The 22,710-nt window shown below is 36.3% G+C and overlaps 2 protein-coding genes, 1 long non-coding RNA gene and 2 other non-coding genes across 5 annotated transcripts in view; 4 read left to right on the forward strand and 1 right to left on the reverse strand.

The window, feature by feature from the left end:
• The first annotated feature begins 3,521 nt into the window (after window positions 1-3,521).
• LOC130214964 (uncharacterized) lies at window positions 3,522-4,153 on the forward strand. Its single transcript, XR_008835647.1, has 3 exons — window positions 3,522-3,614; window positions 3,806-3,834; window positions 4,036-4,153. It is a non-coding gene; the product is annotated as an uncharacterized LOC130214964 (long non-coding RNA).
• On the forward strand, window positions 3,661-3,735 carry LOC130215313 (small nucleolar RNA SNORD65). Its single transcript, XR_008835698.1, has one exon. It is a non-coding gene; the product is annotated as a small nucleolar RNA SNORD65 (small nucleolar RNA).
• Window positions 3,881-3,955, forward strand: LOC130215315 (small nucleolar RNA SNORD65). The gene has a single exon (XR_008835699.1). It is a non-coding gene; the product is annotated as a small nucleolar RNA SNORD65 (small nucleolar RNA).
• Window positions 4,154-4,715: 562 nt separating the features above from the next.
• On the reverse strand, window positions 4,716-13,798 carry nsrp1 (nuclear speckle splicing regulatory protein 1). Its single transcript, XM_056446836.1, has 7 exons — window positions 13,752-13,798; window positions 12,228-12,315; window positions 12,090-12,146; window positions 10,801-10,929; window positions 9,249-9,456; window positions 9,041-9,143; window positions 4,716-5,807 (listed from the first exon to the last, which is right to left on the reverse strand). The coding sequence occupies exons 1-7, from the start codon at window positions 13,769-13,771 to the stop codon at window positions 4,880-4,882; spliced, it is 1,533 nt and encodes a 510-aa protein (XP_056302811.1). The 5' UTR covers window positions 13,772-13,798; the 3' UTR covers window positions 4,716-4,879.
• Window positions 13,799-21,522: 7,724 nt separating this feature from the next.
• Window positions 21,523-22,710, forward strand: part of ssh2b (slingshot protein phosphatase 2b) — a 53,318-nt gene continuing 52,130 nt past the window's right edge. The window contains exon 1 of the mRNA XM_056447171.1: window positions 21,523-21,702. Coding sequence (XP_056303146.1) covers window positions 21,640-21,702 — 63 coding nt within the window. The 5' untranslated portion in view covers window positions 21,523-21,639. The remainder of the gene's footprint in view (window positions 21,703-22,710) is intronic.

Below are 22,710 nucleotides of genomic sequence, written 5' to 3' on the forward strand. Positions count from 1 at the left end.
TCCATATGTTATTTAGAGGAATTAATCAAGACCATGCCTCTGATGCATTTTCTTTTGATATTACTAAATCTTATGTTGGCAAAACCTGTTTCACTATAAATTCCAAGAGTAATAATAAGCCTATTCATACCCTTTTCCAAAGAGAAATCATTACTGTACCTTATATTTAATCTTATTAGATGTCTTAATTAAAGGATCAACTGATTTGCAGGGAAAAGTGTGGCTGTTACCACAGAAATATCATGTTAGAAATAAAATTTAAGAAATATCCTATAAAGTTCTCCAGAGATTTTATCCAGCAAAACATTCATTCATTCATTCATTCATTTTCTTTCCGACTCAGTCCCTTTATTAATCTGGGGTCGCCACAGCGGAATGAACCGCCAACTTATCCAGCATATGTTTTACGCAGCAGATGCCCTTCCAGCAGCAACCCTCATACACTACAGACAATTTAGCCTACCCAATTCACCTGTACTGCATGTCTTTGGACTGTGGGGGAAACCGGAGCACCCGGAGGAAACATGCAAACTCCACAAAGAAACGCCAACTGACCCAGCCAAGGCTCGAACCAGCAACCTTCTTGCTGTGAGGCGACAGCACTACTTACTGCACTACTGCGTCACCCTCCAGCAAAACATTATTTACAAAAATTTAAACATGGAATTGATGTGAATTGTACTTTTTTTAATGAATATGAGGAGGCTGCTTTACACTTATTTTGGCATTGTGCTTAGTCAACTTATGGAGTGAGATGCAAAAATGTATTAACAACAAACGACAGTGTTCTAAACCCCTTTTATTGTTGTGGGAAAAATGTACTTTTTGGCTTTACTATGTACCCTAGTCAAGAGGAACATGGTTTTTTATTTAATAATTTAGTTATTTTGCTAACAAAATTTTACATTCATAAATGTAAATTTACCAATAAGAAACCGAATTTTAAGGTATTGATGACTGAATTATGCTTATATATTAGTAGTATCAGAGACTCTCTAAATAAGAAAGCCCTATGCACTTGAAAACTTTGTGATTTCTACAATGTATTTATTTGATTATTACATATGTACATTTTGTATAATAGTATTTGATTTATGCTTACCCCCTGGCATGTATATGTTTTGTACTGTTAAAATGTTATAACAGAAAAAGGTTTTAAAAAAAAGTGTGACTTCAGTGCATGCATATGGTAAAATATATTTTCAAAAATACTGCCCAATATATTGCAAAATATACAAAAAATAGCCATTTTGCATAAGTATATTTAAAATATTTTTTTAGCAAATTATTGCCCCTTTTTGTATATTTAGCATATTTAGATTTTCTGCAAATACATTTTAAACAATTTCTGAAAAATATTAAAAAATAATAAAACTATATATATATATATATATATATATATATATATATATATATATATATATATATATATATATATATATATAGATATAGATATATATATAGATATTAGGGGTTTTCTACCTTAACGGATAGGACAGTAGAGTATTGACAGGAAAGCGTGGGGAGCAGAGAGAAGGGAAGGATCAAGGCGGGAATCAAACTCGAATCACCGTGAGCACCAGAGTGCTTGTGTCGACGTACTACCTCTACGCCATTGGCGCCGACTAAAACAATATATTTTACACACCATATATTTCAATCCAAGAAATTACATTTACATGTTAACATTTTAAGAACATCTTTATTTATTTTATACATCAATCAATAAACATACTTAAAACTAAACACTGTTTTACTCACACTCTGATACACACGCACTGCTGGATTTTTACATTTAAAACCCTAATTAAATAAAATTACCAGGATCCATACACACAATGCGTCACATAACGGTATGATGAATGTATGTGCTCCAATCAGGTGAGCGGGCTTGACTACCACCTGCAGGACACACTTCTCCTGTCTTAATGCACCAGACATTTTATTAGAAACACTCGTATGCTTTACATGTTTGTTTCTATGTTTATTTATATAACTGCTATTTTCATTTATAGCACTTCAGTTTTGCATCTTGTTTAAATACACTATGAACAGCAGCTACGCTCATTATTTTCTCTATTCTCCATTTACACCTGAGGATACTCATCCCAGGGCCCCTAGAGATTATGCAGCACCATTGATGCGATCCAAGACCTGTGAAGAACTGATCCCAAGGTTTCCATAATCCTGGACCAGGTCGTATCCCGAGCTGATGCTAGTGGTCATGGAGTCTCTGCAGTGATCCCATGGGCCAGCCTGATCACCCGCCGGTGCCTACTCACACCTGCAGTTCTCCACGACGGGCATCCAGCGTTATCCAATCTCCGGCACCTAGACTGCAGCTCCACACAAGAACTTTGGCCAGAGGAGAAATGGTTGTGGCCAACTGAGCTGGGTTACTCTCAAGGTTTTTTTCCTTCACTTCATTACTTGGTGAAGTTTGTTCCTCACCACTGTCACCACTGGCTTGCTTGGTTGGGACTTGTGGAGCAGCACATTGAGGGATTTGCTCTTCAGTCTACATTGTAAAATCGTTATAGAAATAAACAGGAATTTAACTGAATTCTCTTCAATATCTTAGTGTTTTGTTTAGGGCTGTATTTTGTAATGTCTTTCAAGGAATAAATAGATTCATACCACTAGGTATCTTGTTTGATTGTATGAATGAATCAAATGTCCACTCCAGGGAGAAGAAGAATAATAATTTGCTTTTATTAACAAAAAGTCTCTGTCATTTCTTATGCTTCATCTAATCTCTAATAGCTGTTTCAGCAAGCATCAGAATAAGTAAGTAATGTTTTGTGTCTCTTACAAGTAATGTCATTAAGCTATTCAGAGACCACAGCATAAATGAGAACACCGACTTTTAAAAATGTATATACTTGTTGTATAGTCAGATGGGTTTTTACACAAATCTATGTAAAGTATCCTATAAAATACACATTAAAAGAGAGATCTGTGAGGGGTGTACTCATTTATGATTAGCACAGTGTGTGCGTGTAAATATCCTCACATTTTACAACCTCGTTGTGAACTTTCAGAATTTTTTTTTACAAATGTAACAAACATTTCCAGTTATGTTTATATAAATATATATATATATATATATATATATATATATATATATACATACATATATATACATATACTTTCCATTAACATAAATATATGTATGTTTATATATATATATATATATATATATATATATATATATATATATATATATATATATATATATATATATATATATATTATTATTACACTTTTAGTAATGTGAGGGTTGGAGGGTTAGGGTTAGTTTTGTTGTGGCTGTATTATGATTATTATCTGAAAGCCACTGCTTCACTGCGTAACACACCTCACTACATAAATATTATGGTGTGTGCCGGATTAAACCTGAGGGAACCAGTCTAGAGTTGTATGTTTTCGGTGAATCCAGTAGTTGGCAGAAATGCGCTGATCGCGCGGACTGCTCAAATACAAGAAGAACAGGACATGCTTACGTCACTGAGCGACGAGTACATAAACCGCGAGGCGCACGCGGAGAAGTCCTTTCTGTTCAGTAAAAACTCGAGGAGAGTTCATGTTGAGAGAATTCAGAAGAAAAATCTCTGGTGAGCTGTAACGAGCTTTGCAATGATACATTCGTTTTACAATGTGTTGTGATGAAACTTAAACTGAAAATAGCTGGAATTACCGTCAGATGGTTCAGTGGTGATGATCGGTTTTCTGAGCACACTTGATGTGGAAGAAATGTTTACGACATTTTGAGCAGGTCCTTAACAATCTGTTTTTTTTTTTCTAGGTGTTTCTCGAGTGCTTCACAAATTAACGGTGAGTTGTGAATAAGTAATTACAACTTTTGAGCTCCATTGATTTAATATGATGAAACCTAAACTGATAATAGCTGGAATTACCGTCAGATTGATCAGTGGTGATAATCGGTTTTCTGACATGAATCAAAAACTGATCAACTCAATTGGAAAAATGGCCTGCAAAATGTCTACATTTCTTTTTTTTTTTTTTGCTCCACAGACGGAGATCAACCGCATTTACCTTGGACGTCCGAAGCTGCCTCTTCAGTGAACCACAGTTTTCATAAGACTTATGCTGTGTAAACTTATTGAACCCAATAAAACTTGATTAAAACCAATACCGTGTCTTTTTTTTTTTTTAACGTTTCAATGCTATCAAGCAATTTTCCCTTTAGTATAATGTTATAATAAAACGTTTTAAAGTTATTTATTTATCGATATACTTCTGGGTTTTTATATGTTAAACTATATGCTGAAGTATGTTGGGGGAGAAAAGCAGCGTTACATGCCCATAGGAGAAATTAATATACCATGGAAATCAATATTTATTTCCCCACAACATCCATGTATATTTCTTAAGAAATTGGAATAGAGAATGAGGAAATACTTGAGACATGTAACAAAAATCTTTGGGTGGACTTTGCTATTAATGATGTTCAGTGTGCATGTCTAAAGTTAACTCAAATTGGGCTTAGAGCACAGGTGTCAAACTTAGTTCCTGGAGGGCTGCAGCTGTGCTTCATCACACTAACCTAGAGGTTTAAAACCAGCCTCAAGGACTCCAGTTTGATCAGGTGTATTTAAATAGGGTTCAAGCTAAACTACAGAGCTGCGTCTTACCAATTGGTGCACGAATAACTATGGAAATCTTGCATATATATAAAAATAAGTGATCACAACTTTGTCATGATTGATGACATGGATTTATTTTAACACAGATGGACAATAATTAAAATTTACAATATGCTCCATTCACCAACACTTTAAATTGCCTTGAGAAAATATTTGACATCACAAATCAAACCATTGTGACGTAGGGGAAAAAAAATAGGTAAACCTGTAGGCTAGTCCTCTTCTTTTTCAACATATGACTTCGAAGCAAAACGTGCAAGCTGTCGTGCCAGGTACCTCTCTCTGGCCGAACTTACAGTTTGATCACTGCTGCGTTTAGCAAATTTACTAATTTCCTGTTGTGTATCACTACTGTTTTCAGTTTCTTCTACTAGCTTTTCCTCTTTAGCATGTTCAGTCTTGTCACTTGATTTTTCATCCTCCAGGTTCTTCCTCTGTTCTCTGTCCTCCAGGCTTTTGTCTCGTCTCTCTCGTTCTCTGTCTTTTGGACTTTTGTCTCTTCTGTCTTTTGGGCTTTTGTCTCGTTTCTCTCGTTCTCTGTCTTTCGGGCTTTTGTCTCGCCTCTCTCGCTCTCTGTCTTTTGGACTTTTGTCTCTTCTGTCTTTCGGGCTTTTGTCTCGTCTCTCTCGTTCTCTGTCTTTCGGGCTGTTGTCTCTTCTGTCTCGTTCTCCTTTGCGGTCTCTTTCTCTGTCTTTCGGACTGCTGTTTCTTCGGTCTCTTTTACCATGTCTGTCGTCTCTGTCCCGGTCCCTCCTGTCTTGTCCTCTGTCCTCTTCTCTGTCTCGTTCTCTCCTGCGGTCACTACCTCTGTCCTCCTTTCTATGACTATGCTTTTCTTTGTCCCTCGTCTTCTCTCTTTCTTTTTCCTTTGCTCTGTCGCGGTCTCTGTCTTTATGACTCCTTTCTTTAATGTCCTTCCTCTCCCGTTCTCTCTCATCACCATCATCGCTGTCTGAAAGGGGGGATTTTTGTCTGTATTGGCGTTTTGCGTGGTTGTTTGCGGTGGTTTTAGAGAAGGCAGGTTTGATATCCATCTGATCATCATCACTGTGGGATTCAGCCTCACTTTCTCTGCGGTTCGCTGTAGACTCGGGGCTCTGTGACTGTTCTGCTGCTGCAGTACTTGTGGCTTTCTCCTCACTAAAACAAATTAAGTGTGTTCAATGAGTTTACAGAGCTGTACATACCTACCAACAGTGTCTATATTTAAAGTGTGATAAATATCAAAGGAAAAAGTACACTTCACTAGATAGCTGAGACATTACCAAAGAGAAAAAGCTCATAGGAATATCGCTGGGAAGGGTTACAAGTAGGCAGTTGTGGCGTAATTATTAAGTAGTCTGCCAGAGGTTTGATTCAGATCACCAGAAGGAACACATCAGTAGGCCTGTCACAAAATCTTTTTTTTTGTATCAGTGCTTAATTTGTAAATTGTGAGGTCCTGGAACAGATCGGGGTAACGGATAAGGTGCCAAATTAAGCCCTGCGTATTAGGGTTGGATCGATAGACATCACGATGCTGAGCCAGCATCGCAATCCTCCACCCCACCCCTGTCGCAGCAGCAATCCGTTCGTGAAAAACACACACTTAGGCCCCGTTTATACTAATACGTCTTAGTTTTAAAATGCCATTTTAGGATGAAAACGATCCACATCCACACTGATGTTTCGTCTATCATTTCTGAAAAGCCCTCCTTTCACACTATACTGCTGAAAAAGCACATCAAATGACCACACACACAAACAAACAAACAGTCATACGCTGCAGCGTATGCGCGCGTCTGAGCTCCAGCAGTTGCCTTGAGCACAAAACCCCAGAGAGCAGTGCACGTCGTACTGTTTATCAAGGATATACCACTGGTTCGCGTCTCACTATAGTAGTTAAACATGATATTTAATGAATCTGGTCTCTATCTAATGATTCTTTGGACTTTTGAATCTATCAGGTAACATGTCACAGTGTAAGTACACTATATCAATCTTTCATTTTTTACACTTGTACTTTTAAGTAATTTTAGCGAAAACCTCAGATACTGTTGGTTGGTTGTACACCTTTTTTACCAACCAAATTTGTCGACGCCATTATAACGACACAGATCACTCTGCCTATTCATGCTAAAGTCCCACGGAAAAAGTGATTGACAGGTGTTAAGTTGTGTGTAACTTATGTTTATTTATTTATGAATTAGTTATGGTTAAACTAAAGATCATGCGGGTCAGGTACTTGAAACGGTAGGCTACAAATAATTAATTTGTTATGAATTAATAATTCATAAATAATTAATTCACTCCATTGTCCATCGCAATGTTTTACATTAGACATCGTATGATGTCAAATTGGTCAACATCGCCCAACCCTACAGCGTATGATATATTGCTTTTCAAAACCAGGGACCCCCATGAATAATGGAACGTTCTGTCCGTACTGCACATGCACAAGGTGTGAGTGCTTCAAAGACACTGCCAGTCCAGTGTTAACAACTTAGTGACTTTTCAGACACCCCACCAACCCCCCCACCCCCCCCCCCCCCACCCCCCCCCACCCCCAGCATCAAATTTTAAAAAACATAACTAAACAACATAACAATCTCCCAAAGCTTGCGTATTCTTCTGTTACACACTCAAAAGTATATTCTTTTTTTTTTTAAGTACATACCTTTAGGGCATAGTACAAGTGAATTGGGATGCAGCATAGGTTTTCTAGAAACATGTGCAGGTGTGTTGTGGCAAGTTAGAGTTAAAATCTGCAGGACACCGGCCCTCCAGGACCGAGCTTGGACACTCCTGCTGTACATAGTTAGTTTGTGAGCTTGTTTTTTTATTTGTTAATTTATAGAGGAATTACCAATCTACGTCACACATCACAAAGACTGGTTGCAATAGCAAACATGTTGTGTTGTGCAGTAGGATGCCAAATTCGAAAAAAGTCCAAAAATAGAAAACTTAACTTTTACCGTACACCACATTGCTTTTAATGCCAACCGCAGATGTCTTTGGCTAAAAGAGAGCTAAATGGAGTGAGTACCTAATTAAAAATGCTCGACTCTGCAGTACTTATTTCATATCAGGTAACGCTATTCTGAATCAGACACATTACACATTTTTGATTGCAGCAATGATTTCAGCATAAACAGTTAAATATGGTTAATTAAACTGCAGACGCTAGCTATGCTTCCATCCACCTATTTGTATGCGCATTTTGGATATGCGCATAAAAAAATGTTGATGAAAATGCCATGATGCACATGAATTTTGAAAATGCGCATAAAAAAAACGTATGCACATAACTGCGTGTCAGGATTGTTTTCTGGGGTGCATTTTATTAGATGAAGAATAATCATTTATTAGATAAAGAAAAGATTAACGCAGCTTCTCCTACCGCAGCAAATTGTTTTCCCTACACACAGGCACAAAACACACATGCTACACACTGGGTTCTGTTTTAATGACCTAAGCTCATGGTCTAAAGAGCATGACACAGGTGGATCATAGGATGTGTCTCAATCCACTTTCGCTTTTTGTTTTCCTTTTTCTCTTAATGAATATGTGTTTTGGGCTTAACTTGCGTTAAAAACCAATCAAAGTCTCATTCCCTTTAAGAGCGGGTTGTGGTCACACCATGGCACATTCCCTATTTTATGAGCAGAAAAACTGAATGCTTCACTGGCTAAGAAACTAATCTGCTTCATCAACAGAACAAGCTGGATTTCACAGAAGTCTCCTGAAGTGAAGAAAGCATGGGAGGAGGTGGCGTTTTTTTTTTTTTTTTTTATAATTTGTAGCCAATAATACATATAAAAAATCTTTTATTTTGCTAAAATTTTTTCATCCTTTCATGTTTCAAATGTATATTCTATGCTGCTGTGGATTCCTGTGTTTGTAGTTATCAATGTATATGCACATTTTCAACCCACCTATAACTAACGCGCAGTTTAAACAGTGTACGCACAGTCTATTTCAGTTGTCTGCCTCAAAATAGTAAAGCGACAACAATGCGCCTCAACACATCTCCTTTTCAGATCAGCACGCAACACAAATTGGCGCAAATGCATTTGGGTATTTAAACGACGTCATGCAAGATGTGAAAATACCTACGCTGGGCTGAAACTAGCAAAAAAACACTTGGTAGAAAGGGCGAATGCGTGTGTTGTAATTCAACTTTTTGGCACAGACACACCAATATGTGGCCACAACACAGTCAGCTTTTGTTATTGTCACATCTTTGATGTCAACTTGGTGTGGCACAACATTTAGTTGCTTTCTGTGTTGCATTATGTATTAAATGAAAATTAAGAAATCAGTGTTTTAGTTTGGTAGTTAATTTCAAATCATACTTTAGGTGGATGTATTGATCAATGAATCACTACCAATACCTTTGAGCACTGCGATCAGGCACCACCTCTTCTCCAACTGTCTGGTTGAGAAAATGTCTATAAAATCCACTGAGATCCTTCTGCTTCTTAACGTCCAGAGCAGCTGAAAATGGCAAAGAAAACTATGAGGGGCGTCCATTTTAATGCTTAAATTGCTTATTTCAATATCTATGAAGGATGTCCATTTTAGTACCATAAAACGACTCACCTTCCAACTCTGCTTCCCTCTTCTCTCTCTCCAACTCCTCCTGTCTTTCTTTAAGCTTTTGGCGATAAGCTGATGTGACAAATGCTTCTTTATCAGCAAACTTCTCACCCTCTGCTTCCCTCTCCTTCTGGATCTTCCTCTCGTCACGACGCTCTTGTTCCTTCTTCCTCTCCTCCACTGCACGGAGCAGCTGGTTAATATACTTGGGCTATAAAAAAAAGAAATAAATAAACTGTTAACTAGTTAAGTGACCAATTAGTAGTAAATTCATTTTAAAAAAAGTGGAAAAACAAAATAATGATCTAATATAACAGCTATATACTGGTCAAAGATCAAGCAGCATAATACATATTTACCATTATTTACTAAAATAAATCAATAAAAATACTGACCACACTTTAGTTTAAGTAACAATTTTACTATTAACTAGTGGCTATCAAAAAGGCATATTCTCCATGATAGTGTTCTATATTCTTGATTCTACCTAACATCTAACCCAAGTAGTACCTTAATAACTTTTAATAAACAAAAAAATAGGAGTTTATTGAAGCAAAAGTCATAATTGGTGGTTAATGAACATTGAGATTTGCATCTTAAAATAAAGTGTGAGCAATGAACTAAATTGTCAAAGTCAAACCTTTATAACCTATAGTTTCCTTTAAATCACTATCATTTAAAACGTGAACAGTATCATATTCTTTCATATATTTAAATTAGACCCAACTAGAATGTGTATATGTTATGCTAGATGGTGATGGATCAATATTTCACTAATATTTGTTATTTGACATAAATGATTTAAAACATTACAGTACACTTACATTTAATATACTTTTTATAAAAGAGCAATTCCATGCAAATGTCAACCTTGCCATAAAAAAACATGTTATCAAAACAGCGATACCCTTTCTAGGTTTTTTGTGCAGTCTTATATTTTACAGTTCTGTAAATATACTCAAAAATGTCTTTGCTAATGTTTTCAAACAATTATATTTGATTTACCAAAGTCACACAAGTGGCAATTTCACATCTGTCACATCTATAACGGAGAGATGTCACATGCATAACAAAGCTTTTTTTTTCTCATAAATGCAAAAATGTCAAATAAAATAAAATCAATCATGTTTGTTCAATAAAGAGCCAACTCTTATCCTTTTGTTTAGCATTATTTCTTTTGGTTTGTGCAGTTTAATTCACAGAATTTCTACAAAGTATGTTGTATACTGTAAACTTGCAGACTTTTTTGGTCACATCCATAATGCATGCTTATTTTTCTCATTTGAAATATACATTTTGTTTGCAGATTGATATTTTTCTGATCCCATAACTCTGTGGTGAGTAGTTTTAGGAAATATAACCAGAAGTTTCAATGTTAACGTATACTTTCTATGTGAATTTATGTTTTGAGTTTTTACAGCAAATGTCACATCCATAACGCTGGAATTGCTCAAAACCATTTTAATACATTTTATTTGACATGGACACCAAGCTGGGACATCTCATCTTTGACACACATACATGGCTTAAAGCAAGTTAAAATTAATAAATATACCTTTTTATCTTCTCCACCTAGTAGTTTCTTGTTGCTTTCCAGTCTCTGTTTCTGAATATCATCATACACATTGTCATACTCATATACGGTGCTGTCCTCTTCAAGAGCCTTTTGCATCTCAATACGAGTCTGAAGCGGGAAATAGAACAAAATGTTTGTTTTCCTACTATAAACTTCATAATTACAGAAATGTTCACTATCACTTTGTTTTGATGGTCCCTTTGGCGCATTTTGTTGAATTTAAGTTACACTGCCTCCACATGCCAACTAGTTCTCATTAGATAATAAGAAGACTGTTAGGTTGGGGTTAGGGTTAGTATAGGTTGATGTACTTGCAAAGTTTCTTATAGTCAGTCAAATGTCTGTTGAAGAAGCAATATCAGCAGATATCAAGCAGACAGACTATTGAAGGATTCGGATTTATACCTTCCAATCCGTCTCAGCATGGATCAACTTTCATCCTTTTCTCATCATCCTGTTTCTCATTATTTTTATTAAAGATGATTATTGAATAATGAATAAAGTTAACACATTGCTTAATATAAGAATGTTCAGTGTATTTGCCTGTCTCTTTGTAACTATTTTTAGGAGCCACCAAACTAGGTCAGAAGTCAGGGAGACCTAAAATGTCTAAAGTGATTTTGTTATTTTTACAGTTAATTCTTTTAAGGTGATTTTACTTTTTATTTAAGATAGACTTTGTGTAATAAGGATATAACTGCCTGAATGTAGATTATACCGTTTTTTAACCAGTTTTGATAAAAACGGCTGAGAGTACACTTAGCCTTGGATAAGAAATAGATTGTACTTTAAGTGTTTGTGTTCTATTTGATTGTGGATCAGTTTCACAGGTCTAGAGTCAGCTTTAAACAGTCTAGTGGATGTCTGACGTTTATGCTTGAGATATTGTTCAGAATTGTACGCATGCACCCACATTAAAATTTTCTTAGTCTATCTGTGTTTTAACCACTCAGGTTAGAACACCTATATGTGTGACGCAGTTAATGACCTTATGTGAGAGTATAATTGTTATTGACTTGTGATTGTAAGCAGAGCGACCTAGGAACTCATTTTCGAGTGTTGATGCTGGCTTCTGCTGATGAAACTGCAAACTATCTTCAGTAAACTTTATTTAATTATTTGAATCTCTGACTCCGGCTCTTCTTCATCTGACAAACTGGTCATTACACTACATAATACTCAAATGATAAGTAATTGTCAACAAAATGTGCAATAGGGACTATCAAAACAAAGTGTTACCCATCAGTCTAGATGTTTCCGATCCTCACCTGCTTCATCATCTTCTTTTTGATGGCCTCCTTCTGCAAGCTCTCCCCAACAGAGGTCTACAATATAAGATGACCTTTATTACAGTGCACTGATTAGATGTGAATTTATGGTACATGTAGGTTTACAGGAGCTTTCACCTCATCATCAGAATCATCTCCAAACACAGAGGGGCGAGCAAGAGGGGCAGATTTTGTAGCACGTTTCTGGGGCAAGATAAGCCCATACCTGAAATACACAAAGAGAAGAATTAAAGTAAGACACAACAGGCAAAAACACTGTTTTTCAGGCTCATTTAAATATTTTTGTCAGTTTTTTTTTTTTTTTCATATTATTTCGGTTTAATGGAAAGAAAACATCCAACAGACTTGTAAGTGTTTATTTTAAAGCATTTCACCATTGTGTTTATAGATTCAAGTACATATTTCTATATGCTGTATTCTCAAAATATCTCAAAATATATTTTTCTTTGAGCCATAAATCTCTACTGTAGTTGCAGTTACATGCACCAAACTTTACATTACTTATTCATATTCAATATTCTATATTCTAAATATTTTTTTTAATGTGGGACATCAACTACAACATCTTAATCTATATGTTTCTCCACCAAAAACCTCTCTGTAAAAACAAAAAACAAACTTTGGAAAAAAAAAGAGTTTTGAACCTGACTTCATCCAGCTTTTAGATTTTACACCAAGAATAAATAGTGATAACAATTAGTTAATTAGTTGTTATCCTATTCATCTGCAGCATCTTAATAATACTGCTATTAATACTACTAAGTAGAATTAAGTTAAATAAAGGCGTTTTCTTTTTTACAACAAATGTTTCTGCTAAAAAAACAATGTTTTTGCTGGTCATGTTGGTATTACGCAACTTTAAACGTTTCTTATTTATTAAATTGCATTTAAAAAATGGGACAAGCAATTTTAACAAAAAAATAACAAGCTATTTGGTTTGTTTGTTTGTATTTTTTTCTAATGCATTAAAAAATAATTTTCAAATCAATAATTACAGCCTTTTAATTATTTTGCTGTAAATATTTGGCTGCTTTGGGACATTTGTTTTTATTTAGTTAATAAATAAATAAAATACAGACCTAGAGTAGTTTCGATTAAATAATGTACATGTTATGGTCTCATTTTGATCATGCATAATTAATAATAGTTCAAATGTATCATAATAATCTAATAATTTTGGGCTGGAGTTGCGTATTCGTATAGTAAGAAGGTAGACCAGCAGCTGACCAAACAGTAAAACCTATCTGAACACCAGTTTAGCCAGACTGGAAAACCAGATCTAACCACCTACATCCAGCTTAATTCAGCAATATCCTGATTAAACCAGCTAAACCCACATAGTCATTGCAGGCTGGTTTTAGCTTTCATGCAATTAACAACATAGTGCCATTCAAAGGTTCTATTAAATACAGTTCATTTATGATGTATAATGTTTGTGTGATTGAATTACATGTGTTTTTGTTATTGGTAGCATTAGCTCGTTCATTCGGGAAATTTGTTTATCTTATTCGTCTCATGACACTCGTTAACATTGTGCAAACTGAACCATCGTGTTATGTCCGTTGTTACAGACTGCACCATTTTCAACTATTTCTTGTGTAAGCAAGTAAAATAACTATAATTTAGCATTATCGCACTTACTGTTTACCAGAGGTCGCCATCTTGCTTCGTGAAATATCTATCGTAAGCAGATTCGATACTTTTAAGAGAATTTCAACGTTAAATAACAAAACAGAGAATATTTGTGTTTAATCACAACTTCTAAGCAAAATACATATTTGTAAATCAAATTTTATATAATAATTATTTCAAAACGACTCATGTTGAGTACATTTGCATTGTTATGAAAGTGCCGTATGTGAATAGAACGATTTTTCTTTCATATATCAAGTTGACCCACACTATGAGCCGGTTCGAACAGAAGTTTGTATTAAGTTGATAACAACAACAACAACAACAACAACAACAGCAATAATAATAAAAATAATAATAAATTGACTATTTTCGTAACATAATTTATATAATAAAAAGGATTCTACTACAGTACCATCATTAGAAATTTTTGCTAAAATTATTTAAAGGTTCAAATAAATTCACCAGTTGTAGCCTACAAATGAATGTAAATGAATGTAAAGGTAAACAATTGCAGAATACATTACAAACACTTATTAATTAAGATAAAGTCTCACAACACATCAGTGCACTATAAAAACTATGATCAATTAGTGTGCTTTTAGTTCATTGTAACATATTAAACTAACCATGTTCTAACTTTATTTATCTTATGCAAGCTATTTTAAGTCAGTTAACATGATACAATTTAATGGACTATTAAGGTTAATTTGATTAAGCTTAAGAATTTAAGGCAACCAGGATTTTTTTACAGTGTGGAAATGTTTGAATAGAAAGAAAGAAAGAAAGAAAGAAAGAAAGAAAGAAAGAAAGAAAGAATGTGTAAAATATTTAAAATCGAAATAAGCACCAGAAGCCAAAAGGGATTTAACTAATTTAATAAACACAAAGACGAATGAACACAAACAGAATATAACTATGCTGTTAATTGTTTGCAACCTATTATTTTAGGGGTGAAACTTCTCACTCAGTTTAATTTGAACTATAGTATAGTCTTATGGATTATGAATTTCTTAACATGTAGGAAACAAAGAGCTGATATTAATAATTGTCATTAATAATTCTACACATTGTCCAAAAGGCTGCGCACGTTCTCCTGTTCTATTTATATTATATACAAATAATTGTCAGAGTACACAGGAAAATAGGTTGGTAAAATATGCAGTGATACTGTGCTTTTATCCTTGCTTTCTCACTCAGATCAGGAATATGGTCTAGTCCTGCAAGATTTTATCTCATGGTGCAAAAAATTGAGACTAGACCTGAATGTGTCAAAAACCAAAGAAATGCTTATTAACTTTGGCAAAAGAAAAATAACCACCTGCTCTCCAAAGGGAGGTCGTAAATGACACACAGGTCAAGGTTGCGGAGAAATATAGGTACCTACACTCTCAGAAATAAAGGTACGCAAACTGTCACTGGGGTGGTACCTTATCAAAAGATACAAATTTGTGCCTACAAGGTCCATATTAATACCTCAAGGGTAAATAGTACATAAAAAGTACAAAAGTGTTCCTCTTAAAATTTTTGGGTACTAATATATAGTTTTAAGGTATCAATATGAACCCATTAGGGTAATGTGTACCTTTTGAAAAGGTACCACCCCAGTAACAGCTCGCGTACCTTTATTTCTGAGAGTGCAGGAACAATTATTGACAACAGGTTGAAATTTGATCAAAACACACATACAGTTATTAAAAAAGCTCATCAAAGACTGTTTTTATTGCAGAAACTCAACTCTTTTAATATAGAGAAAGTTATTCTTAAAACCTTTTACAATTAATTTATTGAAAGTATTTTGTCCTTTTCCTTTATTTGCTGGTTTTCTTCATTGTCTATAAAAAACAAGAATCGTCAAGGCATTGTTAATTTGTGCTAAAAAAATTTAGGAGTTCCCCTATGAAGTCTTGCATACTATTACAAACAGCTGGTATCAGAGCCGGCCCAAGGCATAAGCGAACTAAGCGGCTGCTTAGGGCCCCGTGGCCACCAGGGGGCCCCCAAGAATGGATGAGATGACTGAGTGACTTTCGTTTTTGTTTTAGTTTGCTGTGGATTAGGGGTGGGACAAATATATGGCCATTTATTGTGTTATTTCCGGCCGCGATAAATACTCTGGCGCCAAGACATTTATCTAAATTTACAAGAGATCTGAATTAATTACGTTTTTCACACCTGACTGCAGCAGATAACCGTTTTAGCTACAGTACACCCTGCGGCCACTAGGTGGCGCTTGCCGTAATGGCGGATCATCAAACATAAACCAGCGTCATGTAAACCACTGTCAGTTGAGCCATTGCAATGGTGAAAATCTCAGGCATACGGACACCTTTTTTTGTCCAAGCTGGGACAAGGTATTTGTGTGTTTCAGACACCCAGCTCCCCCGAATTTTCCACTAGTTTCTTCCTCACAGATGCACTCTCACTTCGCTATATCGCTCGCGCGTGCCCGCAGTCAGTGCTCTTCATACAGGAATATGTGCTTAAACTTCTAACTCCGCCATAGCGGGCGAATAATCAAGGATTGACGATGATTTGTCATATTGTTTGCACCAAGGGGGCCCCAAATAAAATCCTGCTTAGGGCCCCCTGAAGACTTGGGCCGGCCCTGGCTGGTATTAAGGATGGCACGTGTAAATACTAGCAGACAGCACACACACACACCTTGAGCAGATATTTTAAGTGGATGCTCCTTGGGCGATGTCTAAGGACAATAAGATGTTCCACAAATCGTTATAAATGAACTTTTGTGCCTGAAGCAATTCAGTTACATAATAGTTAATCGATGGATTATTATTATTAATATTAGTTATTATTATTTATTATTGTTATTTTTTATTGTTATGAAAAACATATTAATTTTTTCCCCAGTTTTATTTTTTGTTTGTGTGCTTGATGTTAAGTGTTGATATTTATTGTGTTAAGTGTCATTTTTGTTATATGTGAAGCACCACCATGTCAGATTGAATTGCCCCAAAGGGATTAATAAAGTTTTAAACTAAAACTAAACTAAACTAACAAATATAAATAAATAACTAATCCAAATTGGGATGAAAATAAATAAACATCAAAGCAATGAAACAAATACATGTAAGATTAAAATAACTATATTCACATAAGTAAATAAATGAGTGAATAATTTAACAAATGCAGAGCTATAACAAGAAGGAAAACTATAATAATGCAACAGTACAAAATATTTTCCTAAAACATGTTTTAGAGCCATTTATACTATTATCTTTTCAGAATGTTCCCATGCTTTAGGACATAGGTCTCAAACTCGATTCCTGGAGGGCCGCAGTTCTGCACAGTTTTGCACCAACTCTAATCAAACACAACTGATCCAACGAATCAAGGTGATCAAGACTACTAGAGACTATTAGGCAGGTGTGAGTTGGAGGTGGTTGGACCTATGCAGAGCTGCGGCCCTCCAAGAATTGAGTTTAAAGAGCCCATATTATACATGAAATAGGGTCATATTTAGGTTGTAAGGGTCTCCAACAACAGTCTAATATGCATGCAAGATCATAAAACACTTTGATGGTCTTATAATATGCATTTATTTTTACCTAATTATCCCAACGACTCCCATGTGAATCGTTCAGCGATTCATTTGTTCCCAACCCCCTCCTCAGCACGAAGCTAATCTGCGCTGATTGGACCGATGACAGCCTGCTGCGATTGGTCGACAGTGACAGGCTTCAGCACGAGACAGAGTGAAATGCCCAGCTGGTAATCAACTATATAAAAGTAGTCACAGTGCACACGCGCTTCATAGTGTAAGGCTTTTTTCACACACACACACACACACACACAACCCTCCTCAGAAGAACTGGGGAGATCGACGGGAGTCTCCTAGCCTCTCCCTCTCCCTCTCTCTCTCTCACACACACACACACACACACAACGCTCCTCAGAAGAACTAGGGAAAGCGACGCGAGTCTCTCTCTCTCTCTCTCTCTCTCTCTCTCTCTCACACACACACAACGCTCCTCAGAAAAAATAGGGAAAGCGACGCGAGTCTCTCTCTCTCTCTCTCTCTCTCTCTCTCTCTCTCACACACACACACACACACACACACACACACACACAACGCTCCTCAGAAGAACTAGGGAAAGCGACGCGAGTCTCCTGTCTCCTAGCCCCTAGGCGTCACAAACTCGACCTGTTCTTTTTCTCTCTCTCTCTCTCTCTCTCTCTCTCTCACACACAAACACACACACAAACACACACACATCACGCTCCTCCTCAGAACTAGGGAGATCGACACCTCTCCCGTCTCCTAGCTTACGATCGCCATAGCAACGACAAACGGAAGTGGAACGCGAGCTCACAAAAGCCTTTAACGTTAAATCCGTAAACAAAGTGGCACGCGTCGCGTTTTTAACGTGGCTTACATGTGATAAGAGAATATAAAGAGTAACCGCGTGTACTGTACCAGGTTAACAAGTAACAAAACACAATAAATACATAATTTGCAAGTTAAACGAGGCAACAATTTTAATCGCACTTACTTACACTAGTGAATAAACCTCAACCACTGACTCTTCACAGTTCACAACTCATCTTTGGGTAGAGACTGTCAATATTATCCATCTGAGCACAGCGTGACTTCATTCGACCGGCGGAGTCTGTGTGTGTGTGTCTAGTGTTTTTTCTGTGTTAGTGGGCGGGGCCGCAGGTTTCAAATCTCCCTGGTTTGCGCGCGTAACTACTGGCGAGGCTTGTGTTTCGTGGCTGTGTCATCGCGAAACACCTAATGACTCGTTATAAAGACGACTCGTTTGAAGCACTATGAGTCGACTCTTTTATAGATGAATCAATAGTTTTAAACACTGTACACTTACAGATTTAAGCCTTAGCTGGATATTTCACTTCACTTAGAGCTGTGTTACACACTACATGGAAGGGCATTTTCAAAAACCCATAATATGGGCTCTTTAAGACCACTGCTTTAGGAAATCTTTTAGATGCCAGAAAAGAAAGAGCTACCACTAGATGGTGACAGTTCCTATATTACTGCACTAAATCACCAAGCACCACACCCCTGGCAAGTTTAGATTCATTCAGGCATAGAAAGAAAGTGTTTCATAGTTTTGTTTTGTTTATAGCAACATTCTAATACAGAATAGACAATATTATGAATATCTGAATTGCTCGTGTTGTTCTCTCACATGTAAGGCCATACATGCATAAGCCTACCGTCAGTCTATGATGAAAAAAGTCCATTATATGATGCATTTGATATGATTGTATAATGAGTATTGTACCATGTGCCTTATTTGAATGTTTCAATGGACTGAAGCCTCTTTATATGTCATAAGGGATTCCTTCTATTGTATCTAAGCATTAACCCAAACTCTGTTATAATCCTAATCTTATTTTCTCTACTCTCGCTGTTAATGGCATTCACTGAGACTTGAGTAAACAGTGCATGTGTGGATGTGCTTGAATGGCCAGAGGCAAATAGAGCAAAATAAGGTATGAGGAAGTTTCCACTTACATACTGGATGAAGTTGTGTGTGTCAAATGCTTTGCATGGTCAAAATAATGTATTCTATCTATTCATCTTTGAGGGTATCACATGTCTCTCAAAAAGAGAAATCATCTGCTTTGGCATGTGTGAAGTTTGTGTGAGGTTACCAGCAAGAGAACAGTCACAGCTTGTCTGTAAAACCACTTCCTGTCTGTGCATAGTCTAAGAAAACTGTGAGAATGTTTTGTGTTTATATATATATATATATATATATATATATATATATATATATATATATATATATATATATATATATATATATATATATATATATATATATATATATATATATATATATATTCTGTTCTACTAAGGGTATTTCTTGATTTAAAAGTTTTAAAAGATAAATCATGTAAAACACAACCTTTGTTTTTAGTTATTGAAATATTATATACAGTAGAAGTCAGAATTATTAAACCCCCCTATAAGTTTTTTTTCTCTTTTAAATATTCTCCAAATTATGTTTAACAGAGCAACAGGAAATTTTCACAGTATGTCTGATAATTTTTTTGTCTTTTGGAGAAAGTCTTATTTGTTTTATTTAGGCTAGAATAAAAGCAGTTTTTAATTAAAAAAAAATATTTTAAGGCCAAAATTATTAGCCCCTTTAAGCAAATTTTTTCGATATTCTATAGAATAAGCCATCATTACAATAACTTGCCTAATTACCCTAACCTGCCTAGTAAACCTAATTAACCTAGTTAAGCCTTAAAAATTGCCCTTTAAGCTGAATACTAGTGTCTTGAAAAATATCTAAAATATTATTTAGTCATCATGGCAAAGATAAAAGAAATCATCCATTAGAAATGAGTTATTAAAACTATTATGTTTAGAAATATGTTGAAAAAAAACTTCTCTCCGTTAAACAGAAATAGGAGAAAAATAAACGGGGGCTAATATTTCAGGGGGGCTAATAATTCTGACCTCAACTGTATCTATATCCATATATGTGTTTACAGCTGTTGAAAAAATTTAGAAACCTGCATTTTCAGTTCATCTGGATTTATAAGGTATGGATTTGTGTAAAATGTTAATATTAGTTTTTTTTTTCTACTGAGGTCAACAGCATTCATTCCTTTATTTTCTTTTCGGCTTAGTCCCTTTATTAATCCGGGGTCGCCACAGCGGAATGAATTGCCAACTTTTCCAGCACATGTTTTGTGCAGCGGATGCCCTTCCAGCCACAACCCATCACTGGGAAACATCCACACACACTCAGTCTCACACAACCACTACGAACAATTTTAGCTTACACAATTCACCAATACCACATGTCTTTGGACTTGTGTGGGAAACCGGAGCACCCGGAGGAAATCCACGCAAACACGGCGAGAACATGCAAACTCCACACAGAAATGCCAACTGACCCAGCTGAGGCTTAAACCAGCGACCTACTTGCTGTAAGGCGACTGTGCTACCGACTGCGCCACCGCGTCGCCCAGCTTTGAGAACATTTCTTCAAAAATATTATTGTTTAGATAATATTTTAAACATTTGTTTTAAAAAAAATTGGCAGCAATATGCTTTGATTTGTTGATCAAAAATTATCATTCATTCATTAATTTATTTTCTTTTCGGCTTATTCCCTTTATTAATCCGTGGTCGCTACAGCGGAATGAACCGCCAACTTATCCAGCACATGTTTTACACAGCGGATGCCCTTCCAGCTGCAACCCATCTCTGGTAAACATCCATACACGATCATTCACACTAATACGGACAATTAGGGTTTCCTTCAGGTGCTCCGGTTTCCCCCACAAGTCCAAAGACATGCGCTGTGGGTGAATTGGGTAAGCTAAAATGTCCGTATGTGTGTGAATGTGTGTGTATGGGTGTTTCCCAGTGATGGGTTGCAGCTGGAAGAGCTTCCGCTGCGTAAAACATATGCTGGATAAGTTCATTTCGCTGTGGCGACCCCTGATTTATAAAGGTGAGCTGAGCTGAAAAGAAAATGAATGAATGAATTTTTGAAGAATATTTGAAGAAACACAAATCATATGAGTTGGAGTAAATGACTGATGTTTCATCTCTTTGTCTTCTTTTATTTAATTCAATGTTTTATTTTATCATTGTGGAATCTTTGAAGAAGCCTATTTATTAAGAAAAACTCACCGTGAGCCTTTTAAAACAGTTTTTTTAATTCCTAAATTCACTTGCTTGTTCAGTACACAGACAGTTAACCATGGCTTGAGGCCACTGAATCTTGACAGCTGCGGGTTTCGGCGCATGCGCACTGCAGTCTCAGAGAGGAAGCGCGACACAGCAGTAGCAACGGACGAGCTGCGGCTGATATCCCTTGACACAATTATGTCTGTCTCGCCACCGCCAGTTTCTCTCAGGTATCCGTTTACCGGAGCCTGAATGGCGTTGGTAACTGTGCAGCGGTCGCCTACTCCAAGCGCAACATCCAGCCCGTGCGTTTCGGTGAGTGACTCGCATCTTTTTTTCTCTCTCCGACACCTTCCACCGCCTCGGTATAGTTTTGGGTTCATTTCCGCTGTTTCTATAGTCCGTTTGTCCTCAGACGCTATAGAAGCACGCATGCGTCAAATATACAATCGAAATTACAATGTTGCCCATATAGCTTATCAAACATCTCTGCGAGCGTGAGACATATGTTGTGTAAGTCTGTATTGTTCAGATTTTCTGCCAAATCTAACGTTGCCGGTTGTTTGCAGTGGCTTGTCAAAGACAGGAAGTGTTTGGTTATAATTGCTCAAATGTCTCTAAGCTTCCCTTGGACAATGTATCAGATAGTTCATAATCATATGCAAATCTGCCGATGACGATGCTATTGGTCTTCAAACGAAAGTCGTGTTGGAACCAGGAAGTAAACACAGCTGCCCCCTGAAATACTGTCATAATAAACAGACTGTCTGTATGGTGTGAAATGGTGGGGTTATAAATGTGTTACTGGCTAGCAGGAGGCAGCATTTTAGCTTAAAAAAAGGCTTTTTAATAACAATGTTTTAAAATCACCAAGTCTGGAACTACTTCACAATATAGTTATTTAGATTCTTAAAATTATATATTATTTAAAGAAAATACTGTACATTGTGATGCCCAACATAATTTGTTCAAATGAAACATAACAGCTCATTACTTATTTTTTAAGATGCATGTAATTTGAAATAGACACTAACCAGAAAGAACACTATTACCATGAATATGAGTATCTGTTTATTCATTCATTCATTCCTTCACTCATTTTCTTTTCGGCTAAGACCCTTTATTAATCTGGGGTTGCCAAAGCAGATCTAGCATATGTTTTACGCAGCGGATGCCCTTCCAGCCGCAACCCATCACTGGAAAATATCCACACTCACTCATTCATACACACACACACACACACGCACACACACACACACACACACACACACACACACACACACACACACTACGGACAATTTAGCTTACCCAATTCACCTATAC

This window comes from Danio aesculapii, chromosome 21, assembly GCF_903798145.1.
Source record: "Danio aesculapii chromosome 21, fDanAes4.1, whole genome shotgun sequence".
NCBI classification, from domain to species: domain Eukaryota; kingdom Metazoa; phylum Chordata; class Actinopteri; order Cypriniformes; family Danionidae; genus Danio; species Danio aesculapii.

Bases quoted from the DNA above. Each gene is read 5' to 3' on its own strand.
- nsrp1 (XM_056446836.1), bottom strand. From the start codon at position 13,771: ATGGCGACCTCTGGTAAACA. The intron at 9,457-10,800 runs GTATATTTATTA...TTTTTTTTATAG, and splicing joins TAGGTGGAGAAGATAAAAAG to CCCAAGTATATTAACCAGCT. The intron at 9,144-9,248 runs GTGAGTCGTTTT...TGCCATTTTCAG, and splicing joins GAGGGAAGCAGAGTTGGAAG to CTGCTCTGGACGTTAAGAAG.